The sequence below is a fragment of the Salmo trutta genome, chromosome 6, assembly GCF_901001165.1.
Source record: "Salmo trutta chromosome 6, fSalTru1.1, whole genome shotgun sequence".
Classification (NCBI taxonomy): domain Eukaryota; kingdom Metazoa; phylum Chordata; class Actinopteri; order Salmoniformes; family Salmonidae; genus Salmo; species Salmo trutta.
This window is the reverse complement of record NC_042962.1, coordinates 16,618,072-16,640,273: the sequence shown is the minus strand read 5'-3', so window position 1 is coordinate 16,640,273 and position 22,202 is coordinate 16,618,072. Positions and strand designations below refer to the sequence as shown.

The window sequence follows — 22,202 nt, the reverse complement described above, 5'->3', positions numbered from 1 at the left end:
CAGACGAACATTGGAATTGGAGTTGATTCCAAGGCAATACATCAAAGACCAGACCTTTCTCGCCAATGGCAGCAACTTTCGCCAATAATTGTGGTTGTGAAAATAGCAAAGATATTTCTGAACCTATAGCGGTACCTATAGCTCTACCACCAGCGCTTTGATTGACCATTGCGTTAGGTTTAAAATAGATCCCTAAAGGTTAGATAAGGTTCTTACAGCTTTTAACTTCGTGTTTGTTTTCACTTTATTTGCTTATGTTCAAGGACAAGAATGCTGTCACAGATAAATGATAAACTCTGGGCTTTTTCCATTGGCTAACATCAGAATTGGACCAGTAACTGAAAGGTTGCTATTTCGAATACCCGAGCCGACAAGGTGAAAAATCTGTTATTGTGCCCTTGAGCAAGGAACTTAACCCTAATTTGCTCCAGGGCCGCCGTACTACAATGGCTAACCCTATAAAACAACATATTTCACTGCACCTATGTGGTGTATGTAACAATTAAAAAAGTTTGCATGTGACACTTTTTATACTTTCTGTGGGAAAGGGATTTTCACCGAAATCCCTGTTGCCTTCACTACATTTTGGGCACATGTATATGGGGACAGGGAAAGGGGAGACAGCTGGATTGGCTCTCTTGGAACTTTTGGCAGAATGGTGAATGAAACCAGATCGGTGGACCGCATTGGCTGGGACTAGATTGACCCCATCCCACTGCTTCCACTTTCTGTCCTGTGCATTGGTTGATGATAGCTTTGCTCAGCCACGAACAGGACTTACACTCAAATTACCAATGTGACTCTCAATGACCCAAAGCAGGCTTTGAGGAGTAACACGTGCAACATGTCTGTTTATAGCAGAAACAAACAAGCATACAGTATGTGACAGATGGTAAATATAAATATATATTTTTAATCTTCATCACAAATTAGGTTATTGGTTACTAGAGATGTTAACATTTACATTTTAGTCAATTAGCAGATGCTCTTATCCAAAGCGACTTACAGGAGCAATTAGGGATAAGTGCCTTGCTCAAAGGCACATCGACAGATCTTTCACCTAGTCGACTCAGGGATTCAAACCAGCAACCTTTCAGTTACTGGCCAACGCTCTTAACCGCTAGGCTACCTGCTACTTATGTGTGTGATACCATGCACTGTAAAAGAGGCCGTTGTAAGCAGATCTAAGCTCTTGTCCCCAAAACAACAACTAAGAGTACTATATCCGGAGATGAACCAAAACAGGACCAGCAGAAGGTAGCTTCAAGAGGAAGAGAGGGCAAGGGGATGAAATAAAAACCCATTAAGTAAAGTGGAGATGGGAGAGCACATGCCCCCACCCACCAAGATAGAGGGCCTGCCACGTGGGCCAATCTCATTACCCATAAGGCTTTCCTGAAAAAGCAACAGTCTGGCCCTCCTCTAGGTTCAGTGTCTGGTGTTCTGTTTCAACTCTCCGAGCCCTCCTAACCCACAATCCTCTCATATCAGTGTGGGGCTGCCCTCCCCCGGTCGCAGGGGTCAATGCCCCCCCCCCCCCAAAAAAGATACAAGCCGAGAAGGGGAGACATAGGAGGGAGGGGGATTGCACCTTGACCCAGTAATCCAATGCATCCTAAAAAGGTAATTACTGCAGTTTAATCTCCTGACTCTGGTATAGTGCAATAGACAAAATACAAATCTCTCTCCCTCCGGGCTTTGTACATTTAACAGCATTATTCATGTCTCACTCGTACTTATGCCAATAGCATTGTTAGGCCTTAAAGAACAACAGTCAAACTGTGTTTCATCATTAAATTAAGGATATTCTCTGAGGTATAAAGTGTGAGGAAAGAATCCTATAATGTCTTGACTAAGCTGCAGCTCTATGTGTGCTACCGCAAGTTAGTTTTTGTATTAAACACAAGATAACATAATACCAAAATAAAATGTTCATCTTTCCTCTATGGAAAATGTAAAAAAACATCACACAGGGACAACATTGCATCTGCCCCAAACTACTTCATATAGACAAAATCATTTCCTGCTTTCTGCGTTGCACTCACCCAGCCGTGGGGTGCATACAGATGGAGGTGCACGTTCAGGCCCTGTGGCAACTACATCAAAGCGAACAAAAAAAAACTCCCCACCCCTACTCTCTCTCTACCACACACGCATGTTCACGCACACACACCATGGCCTACACACTGATTGGATAGGACTGGGAGGATGTGTGCTTTTTAATTCCCTAATGCGTTTTTATCTGTGATGCTGACCCCCTGAGGAAGGGCAACCTGGGAAAGGCCACAGGGGCCCCTGAAGTAAGGGATGGGTCAACCTGTGCACAGCAGGGGGGTCCATCTTCACCTCCGCTACATTGCCTTAATGACTGAATCTTGTTTATCTCAAAGAGAAAAAACAGCTTTTAACACCTCATTAGTCCATGGGGCTCCATGATAGGGCGCTGTAAGGAGAGGAACTGTTGCTAGGGTAACAGCTAAAAGGAAAGTTCCTTGAAATGAACAAATATCATTTCCATGTCGTGGTCAGGGGCACTAAGGGCATAGTTTGTGTGCTTGTGTCGCATGTTAATTTCCCCAGGTAGTCACACTATTTTGTTTTATTATTTAGTATCTGTGACAAGCTATACAAAAGGTACTATGCATAAATCCCATGTTGATGTAGTTATTTCTGTATTTGACGTGTACTGTATGAATCGTTGTAAAACGTTGAGCCGTTCTTACGCAGTGGTCCTTTTAATTAGATGAATGCGCTAATTGTACGTCTCTCTCTGCATAAGAGCATCTGCTAAATGACTAAAATGTCAAATGTAATTGTTGTTTGTGTATCCCAGCATGCATCTGTTCCAATGAGAACACTCCTCTTCGTAGGCAGCTCAGTATAGAGTGAACCGTGCTCTGTTCCCTTTCCCATGGTGCCTTTATATCTATGACCAGCTAATTCATTTGCTCAGCTGAAAACATGACGGGGGTCAAAAAACGGACCCAGAGGCCTGCTTCCACGTGATTGAATGGAGACATTGTAAGACATTCCTCCTGTTCAGCTCAGGGGTTGTGTGAGACTTGAGGTCTTTTTGGCTGTATGATAAAGTTGTCGGATTGGTACACGTTAGCTCTGGCTAGTGGCTGTGGGAAAGGATGTCATAATGTGTATGGCTCGTAGGAGGCCTGTGGGCCAAACACACATCATGGGATAGGCAGCAAGTGGATCAGCGAATTGTCACACGCTTGAACTCGGGAGTGTGTGAGTGTGTATCTGAGCTCATCATGGGACAACTCACACACTTCTGAACTCGGACTCCACAAAGACTCACATAATACAGCCACATCTGAATACAGTATACACACACAGCACACACACATACATACACACACAAACATTGTTAAATCTTATCACATCGCTCTGTCAAGTTGTCTTTTCCAGGGCTGGCTACATTTAACATGTGATTTGACAAAGCCAGAGACATGGAGGCTATAACATGAACTATATTTCCTTGAACTTACAACAACAAATCAAAGGGCCCCGCTATTGAAGCCGATAACAGGTCCACTGTCATCTGACAGAGTGGGTGGGCCTGGATTGGAAGCCTCCCCATTTTCGGAGAGGTTTGCTTCCTTTCTCCTTTATTGCGATATCCCTCTGGCAAACTCTTTTTAGAATGTCTGCCAGGAAAGAGGCCCTCACACTAAAATCTGTGTGTCTGCCGAGGCAAGGGGAGCAGGTTGGGGGGGGGTTCAGCACATATGAGAGACAGGGACGTGTTGTTGCTTCTTGTTTTCTCAGTCATTCCACCTTAAGAAGACTACCATACCTCGAATTGACCCACCTACTCATTTGATCAAAGCGATTGAATATCAGAGAGAGAGAGAGAGACACACAGAGAGAAACACACAGAGAAACACACAGAGAGAGACACAGAGAGAGACACACAGAGAGAGACACAGAGAGAGAAAGAGAGACAGCAACACAGAGAGAGTGAGAAAAAGAGAGATGGGAATGAGATTGGAATGAGACAGAGAGAGAGATGGGAATGAGATTAGAATGAGACAGAGAGAGAGAGATGGGAATGAGATTGGAATGAGACAGAGAGAGAGATGGGAATGAGATTGGAATGAGACAGAGAGAGAGAGATGGGAATGAGATTGGAATGAGACAGAGAGAGAGATGGGAATGAGATGAGAGATGGGAATGAGAAAGTAGAAGAACGATAACGAGGGAGAAAGGAATGAGAGAGATGGAAATTAGAAAGAGAAAGAAAAAAAGAGAGAGAGTTTGATTGTCAGTTTGATTGTCTCTCCATGATAAGCCATCTTATCATGCTGACCCTCCAATGAACCGAGAGAGGAAACTCCCCAGACGAAGAATTCCCCCATTACCCAGTCTATGCCCTAATCAGCATATCATGCAAATGAGTCTAAATCCCTCCTTTTGGCTAATCCCCTGGATTAAACGACCTAATCAAGCCCCTATTAACCCATGTGTGGGTATAGTGAGTCAGAGCCTGTCACATTTGGCAGGCTATGTTACAGTACCTGGGCTTTGATCCAAGGCATTAGGGAAAACTCTGGAAAGGGCTTGGTTGACTTCTTGGGCTGCATACAAAGCAAAGTCTGTATAACAAAGAATGACATCTGTTTATCTAGCAATTATTGGATGTGGCATTCTGAAGATTCACAACTGAGTCTAACCCTTTGTAAAAAATTTCAGTAAATATTAGTACAAAGGCAAGTGAATAACCATATTTTTTTATTCACCTAGGGAAGATCTCAATTGAATACTCCTGGCGTCTTCTTTCGTCATCTCCTTCTCAAAACTCATTGGATGAAAAAGTCAGAAGTCCCTCCCCTCTGACCTTCTCCTCCAATGGGTTTTGAGAAGGAGACGAGGAGAGAGGATGCGAGGAGTATTCAATTGAGATCTTCCCCTAGACACTGTTAGCATTAGCAGTATGTAATCCAAAACAACCCACTCGGCCACACACTGGTTGAATCAACATTGTTTCCAAGTCATTTAAAAGAAATGACGTTGAACCAACGTCGACTAGACGTTGAATTGACGTATGTGCCCAGTGGGAAGTAGGCTAGTATATCCTGGTGACCATGACAGCACTGGTAAAACCTGCTGGGTTCCGGCTCGGTTACCTCAGTTAGCTAGCTCAGCTCCTCCAGCAGGTCAGAGTTGTGTTCAGAATCCATTAGCGCTGTCTTTGGGCAAACCTAGCTGGTCAGTTTAAACACACGCTGGAAGCTCACCTAATGACATGTTTGCCGAGGTGGGGAAAAAAATGTAAAGCAAACAGAGATGACAACATGTTGGAAATCCAAGGGCCCTGTCTGTCACCGACCCTCTGGCTAGGGAACAGGACCATACAGCAACCTGAAGAGAGGGATATTAGGACAGCACCATACAGCAACCTGAAGAGAGGGATATTAGGACAGCACCATACAGCAACCTGAAGAGAGGGATATTAGGACAGCACCATACAGGAACCTGAAGAGAGGGATATTAGGACAGCACCATACAGCAACCTGAAGAGAGGGATATTTGGACAGCACCATACAGCAACCTGAAGAGAGGGATATTAGGACAGCACCATACAGCAACCTGAAGAGAGGGATATTAGGACAGCACCATACAGCAACTGTAGTGGAAAATTGTCTTAAGAATAACACTTCTTACAAGAACTTGTAAATTCAATATAGACTTTAATACAGAGTAGTAAAGCCGAGTCGGTCCGCGGAACACCAACTGCCTTCTTTAGGCCCCGGCTCTGCTTTTCTGCATATACAAAACATAGGTCCATCCTTTATGCAAATGAAGTAAAACCCCCTATTGGTTCTGCCATCTTTTTCTTTCCACCCAATGGATAACGCCCGTATCTTCTTTTAGCTCTAACATAGTATGGGCTAGCCTCCTCATATGGATAAGAAATAATGCTTGCATTGCATGCTTACGCTTGGCATATATTTAGTCATGGTCATACATATAGCTTAGAAAGGTAGATATTAGGAGGACAGCACCATAGAGCAACCTGAAGAGAGAGATATTAGGACAGTACCATAGAGCAACCTGGAGAGAGAGACAGATATTAGGACAGCACCATAGAGCAACCTGGAGAGAGAGATATTAGGACAGCACCATAGAGCAACCTGGAGAGAGAGATATTAGGACAGCACCATAGAGCAACCTGGAGAGAGAGATATTAGGACAGCACCATAGAGCAACCTGGAGAGAGGGATATTAGGACAGCACCATAGAGCAACCTGGAGAGAGGGATATTAGGACAGCACCATAGAGCAACCTGGAGAGAGAGATATTAGGACAGCACCATAGAGCAACCTGGAGAGAGAGATATTAGGACAGCACCATAGAGCAACCTGGAGAGAGGGATATTAGGACAGCACCATAGAGCAACCTGGAGAGAGAGATATTAGGACAGCACAATAGAGCAACCTGGAGAGAGGGATATTAGGACAGTACCATAGAGCAACCTGGAGAGAGAGACAGATATTAGGACAGCACCATAGAGCAACCTGGAGAGAGAGATATTAGGACAGCACCATAGAGCAACCTGGAGAGAGAGATATTAGGACAGCACCATAGAGCAACCTGAAGAGAGAGATATTAGGACAGTACCATAGAGCAACCTGGAGAGAGAGACAGATATTAGGACAGCACCATAGAGCAACCTGGAGAGAGAGATATTAGGACAGCACCATAGAGCAACCTGAAGAGAGAGATATTAGGACAGCACCATAGAGGAACCTGGAGAGAGAGATATTAGGACAGCACCATAGAGGAACCTGGAGAGAGAGATATTAGGACAGCACCATAGAGGAACCTGGAGAGAGAGATATTAGGACAGCACCATAGAGGAACCTGGAGAGAGAGATATTAGGACAGCACCATAGAGGAACCTGGAGAGAGAGATATTAGGACAGCACCATAGAGGAACCTGGAGAGAGAGATATTAGGACAGCACCATAGAGGAACCTGGAGAGAGAGATATTAGGACAGCACCATAGAGCAACCTGGAGAGAGAGATATTAGGACAGCACCATAGAGAAACCTGAAGAGAGAGATATTAGGACAGCACCATAGAGCAACCTGAAGAGAGAGATATTAGGACAGCACCATAGAGGAACCTGGAGAGAGAGATATTAGGACAGCACCATAGAGGAACCTGGAGAGAGAGATATTAGGACAGCACCATAGAGCAACCTGGAGAGAGAGATATTAGGACAGCACCATAGAGGAACCTGGAGAGAGAGATATTAGGACAGCACCATAGAGCAACCTGGAGAGAGAGATATTAGGACAGCACCATAGAGGAACCTGGAGAGAGAGATATTAGGACAGCACCATAGAGGAACCTGGAGAGAGAGATATTAGGACAGCACCATAGAGCAACCTGGAGAGAGAGATATTAGGACAGCACCATAGAGCAACCTGAAGAGAGAGATATTAGGACAGCACCATAGAGCAACCTGAAGAGAGAGATATTAGGACAGCACCATAGAGCAACCTGGAGAGAGAGATATTAGGACAGCACCATAGAGCAACCTGGAGAGAGAGATATTAGGACAGCACCATAGAGCAACCTGGAGAGAGAGATATTAGGACAGCACCATAGAGGAACCTGGAGAGAGAGATATTAGGACAGCACCATAGAGCAACCTGGAGAGAGAAAGAGAAGAAAGAAGGGGGAGAGAGGGGGGGCGATAGAGGGGTGAGGGGGGGTTGGTGTGTATCAGGTGATCAACAAAGCAGCTGTTGTTGCAGGTGTAAACACCTAATAGCCCTTGCTTCTGTGTCAAAATGAAATACACACCACAGGTCCACTTCATCTGGCCAGAGTGGGAACCAACGTGACGAGAGAATGGAATAAACCATGACATCAAACCAGCGTTGTCCATGTTATGGACAGCTCTCTATCATGGTGCTACTGTGTAGCCCCATACTGTAGAAGTATGACCGTGACAGCAGAGAGCCAGTGTGACATTTATGGTTTACAGTACATGCACAAGGTTGTTTTGTTGACACTGGATATGCATGATGAACTGTACTCTCCTGGACACCTGTTCCCCTGGCTGGAATCAATGAATGGAATTACCCGTGATATGACGTTTATTAATATGCTAATGAGGTACATATGCTAATGATGCAGTTCCTATGGGGAAGCTGATGTGTCCAGACTGAGCCAATCTAGGAATTTCCCATGATGTCATCAATCTATTTTTGTTTAATGTGTGTTCTCGTAATTGTAAACTTTGAAAGATGCTCCCCTCGATTTCCCACTTTTATTACAGTAAGCACCTTGGTGGATATTGGAAATGTAAACAATGGCTATGTACATCATATTTCTGGAAGAGAGGGTATTTTGTACATAATATGATGCGGTGCTCTTCATTTTCATTTATTTATTTATTTCACCTTTATTTAACCAGGTAGGCAAGTTGAGAACAAGTTCTCATTTACAATTGCGACCTGGCCAAGATAAAGCAAAGCAGTTCGACACATACAACAACACAGAGTTACACATGGATAAAACAAACATACAGTCAATAATACAGTAGAAAAATAAGTCTATGTACAATGTGAGCAAATGAGGTGAGATAAGGGAGGTAAAGGCAAAAAAGGCCATGGTGGCAAAGTAAATACAATATAGCAAGTAAAACACTGGAATGGTAGATTTGTAGTGGAAGAAAGTGCAAAGTAGAAATATAAATAATGGGGTGCAAAGGAGCAAAATAAATAAATAAATACAGTAGGGGAAGAGGGAGTTGTATGGGCTAAATTATATTCATGCTCCAAGACACAGGATATTGACCTGTGGCTGTCAGAGAAATGGTCAAAGACGTGCACTTTTCTCATTAACATATAGTTTAAAATTAGGGAAAGTACGTGTGTATGGGAAATTGGGAAGATTCCATACCGGAAGGCTACGTTTTTATCCTATCCATTCTGACTAGAGGATTATCCTAGGTTATGAAGACAGACTTTTGTGTGAGCTACACTAATGAATCTGTGGTGCTGAATATTGCATCGGCACTCTGACTTGAGCTCGGAAGAGATGTGAACTCTAGCCAGAGTACTCAGCAGCACATTTCCTCTCTCTCATTTTGATGTGCAGCGGTTGTGGGTTAACCTCCTACCAGCACCAGAAGCATACCGTTACCGCTCCTTCTCTTTCCACCCTTTCCTCTCGGTCTCTCCTCTTCACGTCTCGTCATCTGCTCTAGCTGGTTTTGATGTGCAGCGGTTGTGGGTTAAACTCCTCCCAGGCAGCACATTGGGGAAGCTTCCTTCCTGCAAGCTGTTTAGGGCTGAGAAGCTAAAAAATGGGTCTGCCCTGCAGATATTCTCTCCACTGACAAGATGCTGGAACCAGTGGGAAGGGGAATCATGCAATCCAAACAATTGCGCACGAGCCGGCCCCTCACTGGGCTAGAACACTGGGGCCTGAACGCAGCCTACGGGCTTGAGCTGCAGATGAGAGTCTGTGCCAAATGTAATGTGGTACAAGCACGCTGCAATAAAAACACGGCTTTACTTATTAAGCAGTCTACTCCACTGTGTATGGGGTCTGGGGAGGGGAGGAGAAAACGGAGGCACACTAGTATTCAGTTTACCAACCACACACACACACACACACTGGGATCTAGGGTTCTGGAGCTTAAAGCTACAATTTGTAGCTTCGCTATACTCGCATTAACATCTGCTAACCATGTGTATGTGACCAATAAAATTTGATTTGATTTGTAACTTTTTATGCGACCATACCAAATTCACATAGAAATGTGAGTTATAGATCTTTCTTTCTCCTTGAAAGCAAGTCAAAGAAGCGGTAGATCCATGTACGCTATTTCTATGCTTCCCGTTCTTCCGTTTAGTTCTTGCGTCTTCTACTTTCAGTTTTGTGCCCCAACTTCAAACAGCTGAAAATATAATATTTTTGGTTATGGAAAATATATTTCACAGCAGTTTAGATAGTTGAATTATTTTCTACACAATGACTGCTTGTTTTGTCATATCAACTGAAATTAGGAGAACTATTTAAATTTCAGCAACCAAAGGCCATAGAAAAGACACACACACACTCAGATTTCACAAGGTCTGGGAATACAGTGTTACATATCCAGCTCTTAGTACACAACCTCGCATACACACAGGAATACAGTTTACAGTGCTAAACAACCTTAAAAATATGTTAAACACTGGAGGCAGTCTAGCACTGGAGGCAGTCAAGCACTGGAGGCAGTCAAGCACTGGAGGCAGTCTAGCACTGGAGGCCGTCTAGCACTGGAGGCAGTATTGTATGCTCTAACTTTGTAAAGATTTAATCTGAAGACGCTGTACTGTGTATTGTTATAGTGTATTGTTCTGTGTATTGTTATATTGTACTGTACTGTGTGTTGTTATATTGTACTGTGTTGTTTTATTGTACTGTGTGTTGTTATATTGTACTGTACTGTGTATTGTTATATTGTACTGTATTGTTATATTGTACTGTGTTGTTATATTGTACTGTACTGTGTTGTTATATTGTACTGTACTGTGTATTATTATATTGTACTGTACTGTGTGTTGTTATATTGTACTGTACTGTGTGTTGTTATATTGTACTGTACTGTGTATTATTATATTGTACTATACTGTATATTATTATATTGTACTGTACTGTGTGTTGTTATATTGTACTGTACTGTGTGTTGTTATATTGTACTGTACTATGTGTTGTTATATTGTACTGTACTGTGTATTATTATATTGTACTGTACTGTGTGATGTTATATTGTACTGTACTGTGTGTTGATATATTGTACTGTACTGTGTATTATTATATTGTACTGTACTGTGTATTATTATATTGTACTGTACTGTGTGTTGTTATATTGTATTGTACTGTGTATTATTATATTGTACTGTACTGTGTATTATTATATTGTACTATACTGTGTATTATTATATTGTACTGTACTGTGTGTTGTTATATTGTACTGTACTGTGTGTTGTTATATTGTACTGTACTGTGTGTTGTTATATTGTACTGTACTGTGTGTTGTTATATTGTACTGTATTGTGTATTATTATATTGTACTGTACTGTGTATTATTATATTGTACTGTACTGTGTGTTGTTGTATTGTACTGTACTGTGTATTATTATATTGTACTGTACTGTGTATTATTATATTGTACTGTACTGTGTGTTGTTATATTGTACTGTACTGTGTATTATTATATTGTACTGTACTGTGTGTTGTTATATTGTACTGTACTGTGTATTATTATATTGTACTCTACTGTGTGTTGTTATATTGTACTGTACTGTGTGTTGTTATATTGTACTGTATTGTGTATTATTATATTGTACTGTACTGTGTGTTGTTATATTGCATCAGATATTCATTCCTAATTTTTCCATCCAGTTTTTAAAAAGCAACAAATTACCAGGAACAGGTATTCATTAGGGTTATCCCCTTGCTTGTCATATTAGTATTACACTCTATTACATTCCACTGAACATGTTGGGGGAAGAACCGGAACGTTTCCTTGTAACCGGACCAGTGGACAGATTTGGGGAAGAACCTGAACATTTCCCCTTGTTTCAAAACCAGATAATATGCACATATAAATTTGTTTGTGGTTTGTAGTTGTGTGGGATCGGATGTTTTGGTCTTACTTACTTACTGTATGCCTGGTATGCAAAGAAGCTGTGTGTGTGTGTGTGTGTGTGTGTGTGTGGGTGGGAGGCATGACGCTAAGGAGCTTTCTTGCTGAGACGCTGGCTGTGAGACATGGTCGTCTATTCCTCTGTCTTTTGTCCCTGTGTGTACCACAGACAGAGGAGGCTCAGGGATAGAGCCACAGAGATATGGGCCCTATGTAGCCATGGTCATTGAGACATTTTACTGATGCATAGTGTCTATATAGATCTATGAAAGAATTACATTGAGGGCTTGATGATGCACAAACTGATATTATAACAAACTCATTTACATAGCGAGTGAATGTTCAGTAATTAGAATGAAGAACAGTTGTAGTGATGATACTAACCTCTCTCTCTCTCTCTCTCTCTCTCTCTCTCTCTCTCTCTCTCTTTCTCAGGACGCCTTTGTGGAGATCTATGGGCAGCAGAGGATCTCTGTCTTCCACTCCTGGCCCTACCTAAAGACAGTGTTCGGCCTGGCCGCCCTGGGTGCAGCCGGAGTCACCATTGGAGCGTTGTTCATCCAGAAGTGATATAAAAGACCCCAGAAGATCTTTCCCGTCCCTCTCGCCTCTCCTAATAGGTCCTTACCCAGTAGCCCAAAAAAAGAAAGGCAAACAGCACTTTTTTCCCTTGAATAACTGGCCACATATAACTTTGCTGTGCACGGACTACAATATTTCGTCTCTCGTTCCTCGCTCTTTCTTTTCTCTTTGAAAGCTCCTCACAGCTCAGCACTGCCCATCCCGGGCCTGTAGCCCGGTTCAATCCCAGAGCTCCCGGATCTTCAAAGGAGACCGCACCGCTCTGTTGCTTTGTTGCTCGTTTCATACTCCATGACCCGTCCTCTTGCGTATTGAAAAAATGAAAAAGAAAAACAAGTATACAAATCAATCACATGGAACGCAACATGTTTTTTTCTGACAAATGCAGTCTTGTATATTCATACAGACTTACAGATGGATTCACCCATGCGTACTGTATACTAGACAGCTACCAACAGGGAATATCCTTGGAAAGATTGCATACACACTTTCTTGATCATTTTATACTAATGCATTAACACATACCAACGGGTAGATACTGAATGTTGCAGGCAAACATATTGACACAAACTCATGTGTGTGCTCTAACAATTAAACAAATGACTTTTATGATGTATGGTTAATGAACATAAGACAAGTGATTGTTTATTCATAAACTGAAAAACAAGATTTTCTTTCTTTTTAATAACTATTTTCAGCATGATTCTGTGGTATATGTAGCATGTAACATTGACAGAAAAGTAAAAAAAATTAAAGAACATCCCAAATGTACTGTACATACAGCTACCATCGCCAGCATGAGTGGTGAAAGTGGTCGTTTTTGCCTGAGTGACCATTTATGCATGATGACTTTTGATGACAGGAATTATTGGTTTGTTTTTCTAGTTTGGGTGGTGAAGGCTCACTGTGCACAAACCCCCAAGGCAACTTCAATCAAATCCAATAGATGTGAGAATTTCCTATTAAAGTTCTTGTCTCTGATTCGTCCCCCATGTTTCTTTGTTTGTGGAACACAAGAGCGTGTCTAAATGTTGAGAAGGAATATTCTCTGGAGTTTCTCTCACTTACTGTATATTCTAAGGATCGAAAGCCATTTTCAAGCACACCTGAATGTATTTTAGCCGGTCCCAATTTGCCACCTACCCAATCCCTTTGGCCCAAACCCTTCGATGGGATAGTAAAACAAGGATAGTAAAACAAGGAAAATGTGTCAGTCCCCACATGGAAAAAGGTTGTTTTAAGCTTAGGGCTTAGGTTTAGGGTTTGGGTTGCAATGAGTGTTAGAGTTAGGGTTTGGGTTAAGTTAGGGTTACATGCTGACTACACCGGCCACGCGCATGTGTCCACATGCTTCATCGCACTCCTGTTGATTTCATCAATCCACACCAGACGTGATCATGACACACAGGTTAAAATATTAAAACCAACTTTGAACCAACTATATTCATTTGGGGGCAGATCAAAACACAGCTTCGTGGACATTTAGCTAGCTGGCTGTTGCTAGTTTGTCCTGGGAGATGAGCATTGGGTTGTTATTTTACCTGTCACGCGTATGGTCCTCTTTTTTAGCTGGTTCTTTGTAGAATTTTGACCCGGAGTCATACACCATCGTGTGTTTCTCTACTCCAACTATTAATCCACAGATAAAATGGGAAACCTAGTTAGTTATCTTTAATTTATCCCTCCTCGTTTGTCTTCCAAGCCTCCACGTGGGGTTGTATCTTCTGGATATCCAATAAGAAGGGGACTTGCGGCGTATCCCATATAGAACCAAGTACTGTTTTATCGCTTGTTCACTGGTATGGGTGAAATGATTGAATAACGTGTATGTGCAACTCTCACGCACAATGAGGTTTGGCATATTAGGTTAAGGGAAGAGAATACCTATTCAGGTCTGAATTAGAGAGGGTGGCTTCCTTAATCGACATCATAAGCTCCCAGTGATTTTTCCACCTTTGAACCAGCAACCTTTTGGTTACTGGTCCAACACTCTTCACTGCTAGGCTACTTGCCGTCCCAGGAGTTAGGGAAAATAGGATATTAAGTGGGAATCAATTGTTTGGGCCCCACAAGGATAGTACACTGAACAAGATTTGTTTACATCCCTGTTAGTGAGCATTTCTCCTTTGCCAACATAATCCATCCACCTGACAGGTGTGGCATATCAAGAAGCTAATTAAACAGCATGATCATTTCACAGGTGCTGGGGACAATAAAAGGCCACTCTAAAATGTGCAGTTTTGTCACACAACACAATGCCATAGATGTCTCAAGTTTTTGAGGGTGTGCAATTAGCATAATGACTGCAGGCATGTCCACCAGAGCTGTTGCCAGAGAGTTGAATGTTCTGAAACATAGTTGAAAATGTCCCAGTTATTCCGTGGCCTGCATACTTACCATGTTTGGGATGCTCTGGATCGACGTGTACAACAGCGTGTTCCAGTTACCGCCAATATCCAGCAAGGAGTGGGCAAACGTGTTGCGCTGAATGAGGCAAATGGTGGTCACACCAGATACTGACTGGTTTTCTAATGCACACCCCTACCTTTTTTTTAAGGTATCTGTGACCAACAGAAGCATATCTGTTTTCCCAGTCATGTGAAATCCATAGATTAGGGCCTAATGAATTTATTTAAATTGCCTGATTTCCAGTGGTGTAAAGTACTTATGTGAAAATACTTGTAGTTTTGGGGTATTTGTACTTAACTATTCATATTTTAGACAACTTTTACTTTTACTTCACTACATTCCTAAAGAAAATGATGTACTTTTTACTCCATACATTTTCCCTGACACTCAAAAGTACTCATTACATTTTGAATGCTTAGCAGGACAGGAAAATGGTATAATTCACACACAAGTTTCGTTTGTAAATTATGTCTGAGTGATCGAGCGTGCCCCTGGCTATCCGTAAAAATAAAATACATTTTTTTTTTAAATGGTGCCGTCTGGTTTGCTTAATATAAGGAATTTGAAATTATTTATTCTTTGACACTTTTTTAAATTATTTAATTAGGCAAGTCAGTTAAGAACAAATTCTTATTTACAATGACGGCCTCCCCCGGCCAAACGTGGTCGACGCTTGGCCAATTGTGCACCACCCTATGGGACTCCCAATCACGGCCGGATGTGATACTGCCTGGATTCAAACCAGGGACTGTAGTGACACCTCTTGCACTGAGATGGAGTGCCTTAGAATGCTGCTCCACTCAGGCCGAAATTACATTTACTTTTGATACTAAAGTATATTTAAAACCAAATAGTTTCAGACATTTACTCAAGTAGGATTTTACTGGGTGACTTTCACTTTTAATTTTCTATTAAGGAATCTTTACTTTTACTCAAGTATGACAATTGGGTACTTTTTCCACCACTGCTGATTTCCTTATATGAACTGTAGCTCAGTAAAATATTAGAAATTGTTGCATGTTGGGTTTATATTTTTGTTCAGTATAAAACAAAAGTGTGTGTGCGAGCTGTAGAGAACAGAAGGGCTATTGAAGCTGCTATGGGAAAATAAGTTTGATAGGGCTATGGTTTGGTGGCGTTCCAGAATCCCCTCCACCTCCCACCCAAGGTCACATAACGGTTCATTCCACAGGTGTGTTTCTGCTATTACACCCCCTTTTCTTACATTTTTCTCTCTCTCCCCCAACCCCCCTTTCTGCCACTCTCGCTTGCACACGTGTGCTTAGACATACGCACACAAACACACAAGATGGTGCCGACAGACACGGTCACCCTGATTCTAGCTCCTAGCCAACTTTGCAGTATTTGTGTTTGTTATTTCTTACGTAATTTGCTTAGAACGTTTCTAGTACTATTAACTACAGCCGAAAATAACTTTTGGATATTAGATCAGCGGTCACTCACCAGAAATTCGACTTGGATCTAGAACCTGGATCCTTTGTTTGAACTGCTCATGGCAGATCCATTCATCCCGGGTGGTTCTCCAAAATGTTGCCGTCGGAGAAGAGGAAGGAGGAGTGGGGTCTTAGCCACACTCAGGAAGCGTGCATACCACCCACCGCTTCTGAATATATTGCTGGCTAACGTTCAGTCCCTGGACTATAAAATAGATGAGCTCAGGGCGAGGATCTCCTTCCAGAGAGACATAAGGGACTTTAACATATGGGGGTTGAATGGGGGTTGAACAAAGAAAACAGAAAAATCTAATCTATCTGCTGCTGCTTCCGCCTAAGAGAGAGATGCATCGATCACCTGGTATCAGATAACGGCCCAAGTCTACTCCGATGGGAGGGTTGATTTCCGATCAGCAGAGACAGACATTGAGGCACGACTCTATCTGTCAGGGAGACACGAGGATGTTGCTGATATATTTAAGGTTCTTATTGGACAGAGGGGATTTTCCATGGTCTCTGGTTGGTTCCTCCTGATGTCTAACTACTGTCATGGTACCTACTGATTAGCTATATCCATAGAAAAGCAGGGGACTGTTCATGAGGGTACAAGGTTAGGATTAAGATAGAAATGTATTGTGAGTTGAGATTAATTAGACTGAAACTTCCAGTCACATAGAAACCATAAGGAAGCCGTGGAGTTTGCATATAGTATCTTAACTAAGGGTTGTAGGATCCACCAAATAAATCTATTCTGTTTCTGTAGATTGTGTGATAAGTCTGTTAAAGCTGAACATACAAAGGAAGCTCCAAAAAAATGTTGGTTGTTTGACAGCTTTTTTTATTTTCCCACAGCTCGCTCTCTTATCAGACTAGACAGATCAGGTCATTCATTTTCTTTTGAACTTCCATCCTCTTGAACTTATACAGTTTTTTTTCTATCCTCAGTTTTCACAGTTTACATTGCAACATAAAAATATAAATCCTATATGCAACAATCATAGCTACATTCTGTATTAATTCACTTTTACTCATTAGATGCACAGGTCCATGAAATATCTTCCTGAAGCTGCAGATTGAAATGAAAATAGCAAATATAATGCATAACAAATGGAATCATTATTTCCATATGGAAAAATGTAACGTTTTACTGCACTTATTAAAATAAATACTCAAATACTTCTCAAGTATGGCAATGTCAGTGATAGCAGTACTGTACTTTGGTACTTTGTCCTGTATCATCAAGAAAATGTCTGATCAAACCCAGACACCCCATGCACAGCAGACTGGTGCGTGATGTTTCTGGAATTGACATCCATCACGTTCTTTGACTGCAATGAAGATCCTAAATATGTTTTAAACCAGCGGGGTCCTCTATCCAGAAAGAAGTGAGAGTGGTTTTGAACAGCACATACAGATTGTATGGATTAGTAACTGTATATTGACCTAAACAAAAACCACGAAGATGTGATATCCTACCAATCTTACCAATACATGAGTGAGGGCTATTTCCATAAACCACAGTTTGTTCACAAAACTGATATCAATTATGTATTTATTATTTGACTTAACTGTTATATGTTTACAGATTTATATGAAATATGACCTATAATGAATTAAAATATGAGGTAAGGTAATTAAGTATGTAAAAATTGCTTTTCTGTATTGGAAAGGTGTGGGCGTACCCCAACAACAGAATGCTGGGGGTGTATATCACTCAAAAAAACGATTTATGACAAGTTAACAGCTGATTGGCCAGCTCATTGGCCAAGGAGAAGTCACGTTATATGAGGAAATAGCAAGCATTTTTGAGATACAAGTTTGAAGTGGGTTTTTTCTCTAATTCATACTTTGGCAACAAATACGAGTATAGGACGAGTAAATATTATTTGGGTATGAGTTAACAGAATATGAACATTTAAAAGTGAGATTTTCACTGGATAGTTACTTTAATTTATGCATATTTCACTGCTAAGGCATAAATAGTTTTGATAAACTGTACACACAGTCCATCTAGCAGTATTTGACTGGTCCAAATTTGCGCCTGTTGTTGTTTGGGACTAAAACTAAAACACGTAGGACAAGCAGAAGAAAATAAGATCGTAAAATGAGGACAGTTTTGTATATTCCTTCTGTTGTTGATTCACCTATTAGCAATCTTCTTTCTCAGTGAAATCTAACTATATACAATAGTGTTGCATTGATACTGTATATGCACATAAATTGGTTTACAATTAAGTTATTTCATTATAATTCTGTATGTAGGCTACATGTCTCTAGTCTCCATGGTAATATCTCATTGTATAGCCATTCTACTTCATTATGTATGATGATAACACTTTAATCGCTCTGTGTAATTTTAATATCTTTGATAATAGTTCAAGCATGACTATCTGGTTATTTAACATTATTTTTAAAAAGAGAGAAAAAAAGGTAATTTGTGAAGAAAAAGCAAGGCTTGAGGTCCTAGTATGCCAAGACACAAGCATTCATGGATATTTTTGAATATGTTGTTTTGCTTCTGACTATGAGATCAGTTTGTTTAATGTGTATGCTTTGACATTTATTTTGTAGACCTTACAGTGAAATGCTTACTTACAAGCCCTTAACCAACAATGCAGTTTAAAAAAAAAGGTGTTAGATAGAGAAGTAAAAAAAATAAAAATAAAAGTAACAAATAACAAAGTGCACTTTGTCCTTAGATTGCTAACAATGAAACTAAACAAATATGTACATTTTGTATTTGGGTGTACTATTCCTCTAACATGCTGTTTAAAACAAGAATGGTTTACTTAGACTCATGAATAGCACTCCCAGTATGCTATCTTCAAACTGCACAGTACTGTATGGAAGACATTAAGAGCTCCATACACTCAAGTGTAGTAAGGTGTGTGTGTGTGTGTGTGTATGTGTGTGTGTGTGTGTGTGTGTGTGTGTGTGTGTGTGTGTGTGTTGAATACTCTGGGTACTACACACACACATCAGTGGTATAAATCATGGCTTCCCATTGCAGTATTACAGTAATAATCACCTAAGAGAAGGAACAAAGCTGTGAAGTGTGACAATGACTCAGTTCGAGGTCGCTAGCGTCAAAAAGCCCCCTGGTGTAGGCCTGTACCAAATAGCAACCCCTGCTCTCTACAGCTACTACAGAGGTCGATGATGATGAGGATGAGGATGATGATCGTCATCATCAGGTGGTCATCATATCACTGATAACGATGATCACCTCTATTGATCAAGATAATGATCTGGATTAATCCATTGCCAACAGTCTAATTACTGCTGTTTATCTCCCAGGACAACCCGGGTTCCAAATTATGCTGCAATAACCCCTCTTAGCATCCTACACCCGCAGGACTTAGCCCCTGTCTACAGACTCCCAACATACTGTACCATCATGATACATGGGAAGGAAACAGGGTGGGATCTACATCCCGCATGGAACTGTGAAATGCATTTCATTTGTGTCCAGAGTTCTCACTGTTGAAAAGAAAATCACACACTCAATGTATGAAATACTTCAGCTGCAGAGAAGAAGGAGAATTAAAAAAAAAAAAAACGTTTTTAGTTGGCAGTTTTGCTTGTGTGGTTGGTAATTGTGTGGATAGCTAGAATATTGCTGGCATCGAGTGCTGTTTTCTCGCACTCTCGGGTATCGAAAACTGATGACTGTGACGGAATTTAAGACCGTGTTTAATTTCAGGGTTAGAAATGGAAGTGGAGAACAGGAGTATGTTTAGTTTTGCTTTTTGTACAGAAAAAAATGTATACGATTTCAGAAACTTGTGCTTAAAAATTCATTAATGTTGCTGCAGCTAACCATCAGTTTAACCGATTTTGCAGGATGAACAACATTTTTCCTTTATAGGAATTCATCCACAATTTACGTTGGTCATAGTATGTTTTACTTTGTTTATAAAAAATAATCCATCTTAAAATAAGGCTCCAAAACAAGAATAGATTCTCAGCCCTGAAAGTGAGAGCAATGTTACAAAAAAGTGAGAGCAATGTTAGATGTTTGTGTCATGTTAAAGGGGTAGTTTACTCAAAATACAAATGAACACAGCCAAGGAAAGGGAAAGGGGGATACCTAGGCAGTTGTACAACTGAATGCCTTCAACTGAAATGTGTCTTCCGCATTTAATTCAACCCCTCAGGTAACTGGCAAAATCATAATCATTTGTATTTAAAGTGAACTATCCTTTTAACACGACACAAAGGCCTCACATACACTAGGGCTGAGCGATTAGTGCTTTTTGATGTCAGTTTGGTTTCATTATAAAAAAAATACAATTTAATCATGGATTTTGGTTTTGATTATTTGGGTTGAATGCTGTAACAACACAGAATAAAACAATACAAGTCCCATGATGGTAGCGACTACTCATTACTGCTTATCACTTATTAACCATCATTTATTCACATTACTTTCATAAAATATTTCATTTGTGTATATTACATTTTTATTTTCATTTTTATTTGATACTTTATTATTTCATTCCCAGTGGTGGAAAAAGTACCCAATTGTCATACTTGAGTAAAAGTAAAGATACCTTAATAGAAAAGGACTCAAGTAAAAGTGAAGACTTTTCAAGTAAAAGTGAAAAGTCTAAAAGTATTTTAAGTATACTTAAGTATCAAAAGTAAATTTAATTGCAAAAAATATACTTAAGAATCAAAAGTAAGTATAAATAATTTAAAATGACTTATATTAAGCAATCAAAACAGCACAATCCAATGTCAGTCTGAAGAGATAAGACACACTATGACAAAACTGTGTTAGAAGATGATTGTGGATCACATGGAAACCAAATGGGTAAACATATTTTATAACAATCAATTATTTATTGTTTCAATAATCTTTCGGGAGAGTTAGAGAGGAACAGAGAGAAAAAAGCGAGCGAGCGAGAGAGAGAGAGAGAGAAAGACATGACTGTGTTGCATAAGACATAAGACCATGTCAATCTCAAGAGATAGACATGACTGTGTTGCACAATCCAATGTCAGTCTCAAAAGATAAGACACACTATGACAAAACTGTGTTAGAAGATGTTTTTGTGGATCACATGGAAACCAAATGGGTTAACATCTTTTATAACAAACAATTATTTATTGTTTCAATAATCTTTCAGGACACTCCTCTTGTAAGAGCATTGTCAAACTGAGCCAAACTCTTTAGATCTGTTTCCTGGACAGAGATTAGTCCTGGGCTAAAAAACAACTCTAAATGGAGGATCTCCACTGAAAACCCTTTTTTAGTCCAGTACTAGGCTTAAACTGTGTCTGGGAAAACCAGTCCTCAGAATCAAGTGTTGTGTGTTGTCTTCATCAGTGTATGAAATTGGATGAGACCAAAGAGACATTAGGTTTTGAGTTTCGTTAGAAACCGTTGATGTCACTTTCCGTGTATAGTCATGAGGTAGTTCGTCTTGAGTCTCAGGCGATGGTCACCAGTAAATGCAAAAGCAGAAGTGAGCTCAGCCACACTTGAGCTGAAAAAAATAGTATCTTAGTTAAGGTTAAATATTATAACCACTTATGTTGTGAGTCAGCAATGCACAAAATGGGGTATGAAGTCATTTGGTTGACTTGAGAAAAAGTGATTCAACCGATTCGACCAAATCATTAGGCACATTGTCTCTGTTCAAATGTTCACACTACCATTAGATTGAAGCTATGAATTGGATATGCATTGTAAGTGGTTTGCTAGTACAGTGAGGGAAAAAAGTATTTGATCCCCTGCTGATTTTGTACGTTTGCCCACTGACAAAGAAATGATCAGTCTATAATTTTAATGGTAGGTTTATTTGAACAGTGAGAGACAGAATAACAACAAAAAAATCCAGAAAAACGCATGTCAAAAATGTTATAAAATGATTTGCATTTTAATGAGGGAAATAAGTATTTGACCCCTCTGCAAAACATGACTTAGTACTTGGTGGCAAAACCCTTGTTGGCAAATACAGAGGTCAGACGTTTCTTGTAGTTGGCCACCAGGTTTGCACACATCTCAGGAGGGATTTTGTCCCACTTCTCTTTGCAGATCTTCTCCAAGTCATTAAGGTTTCGAGGCTAATTGAAC

At 40.6% G+C, this 22,202-nt stretch overlaps 1 protein-coding gene across 2 annotated transcripts in view; it reads left to right on the top strand.

Annotated features, from left to right (window-relative positions):
* bcl2a (BCL2 apoptosis regulator a) overlaps nt 1-13,238 on the top strand; it is a 70,889-nt gene extending 57,651 nt beyond the window's left edge. The window contains exon 2 of one of the 2 annotated variants that reach the window (XM_029755494.1): nt 12,111-13,238. In XM_029755494.1, the coding sequence (XP_029611354.1) occupies nt 12,111-12,245 (135 nt within the window). In that variant the 3' untranslated portion in view covers nt 12,246-13,238. The remainder of the gene's footprint in view (nt 1-12,110) is intronic. The other variant, XM_029755493.1, reaches the window with a different exon arrangement.
* The last annotated feature ends 8,964 nt before the right edge of the window (nt 13,239-22,202 follow it).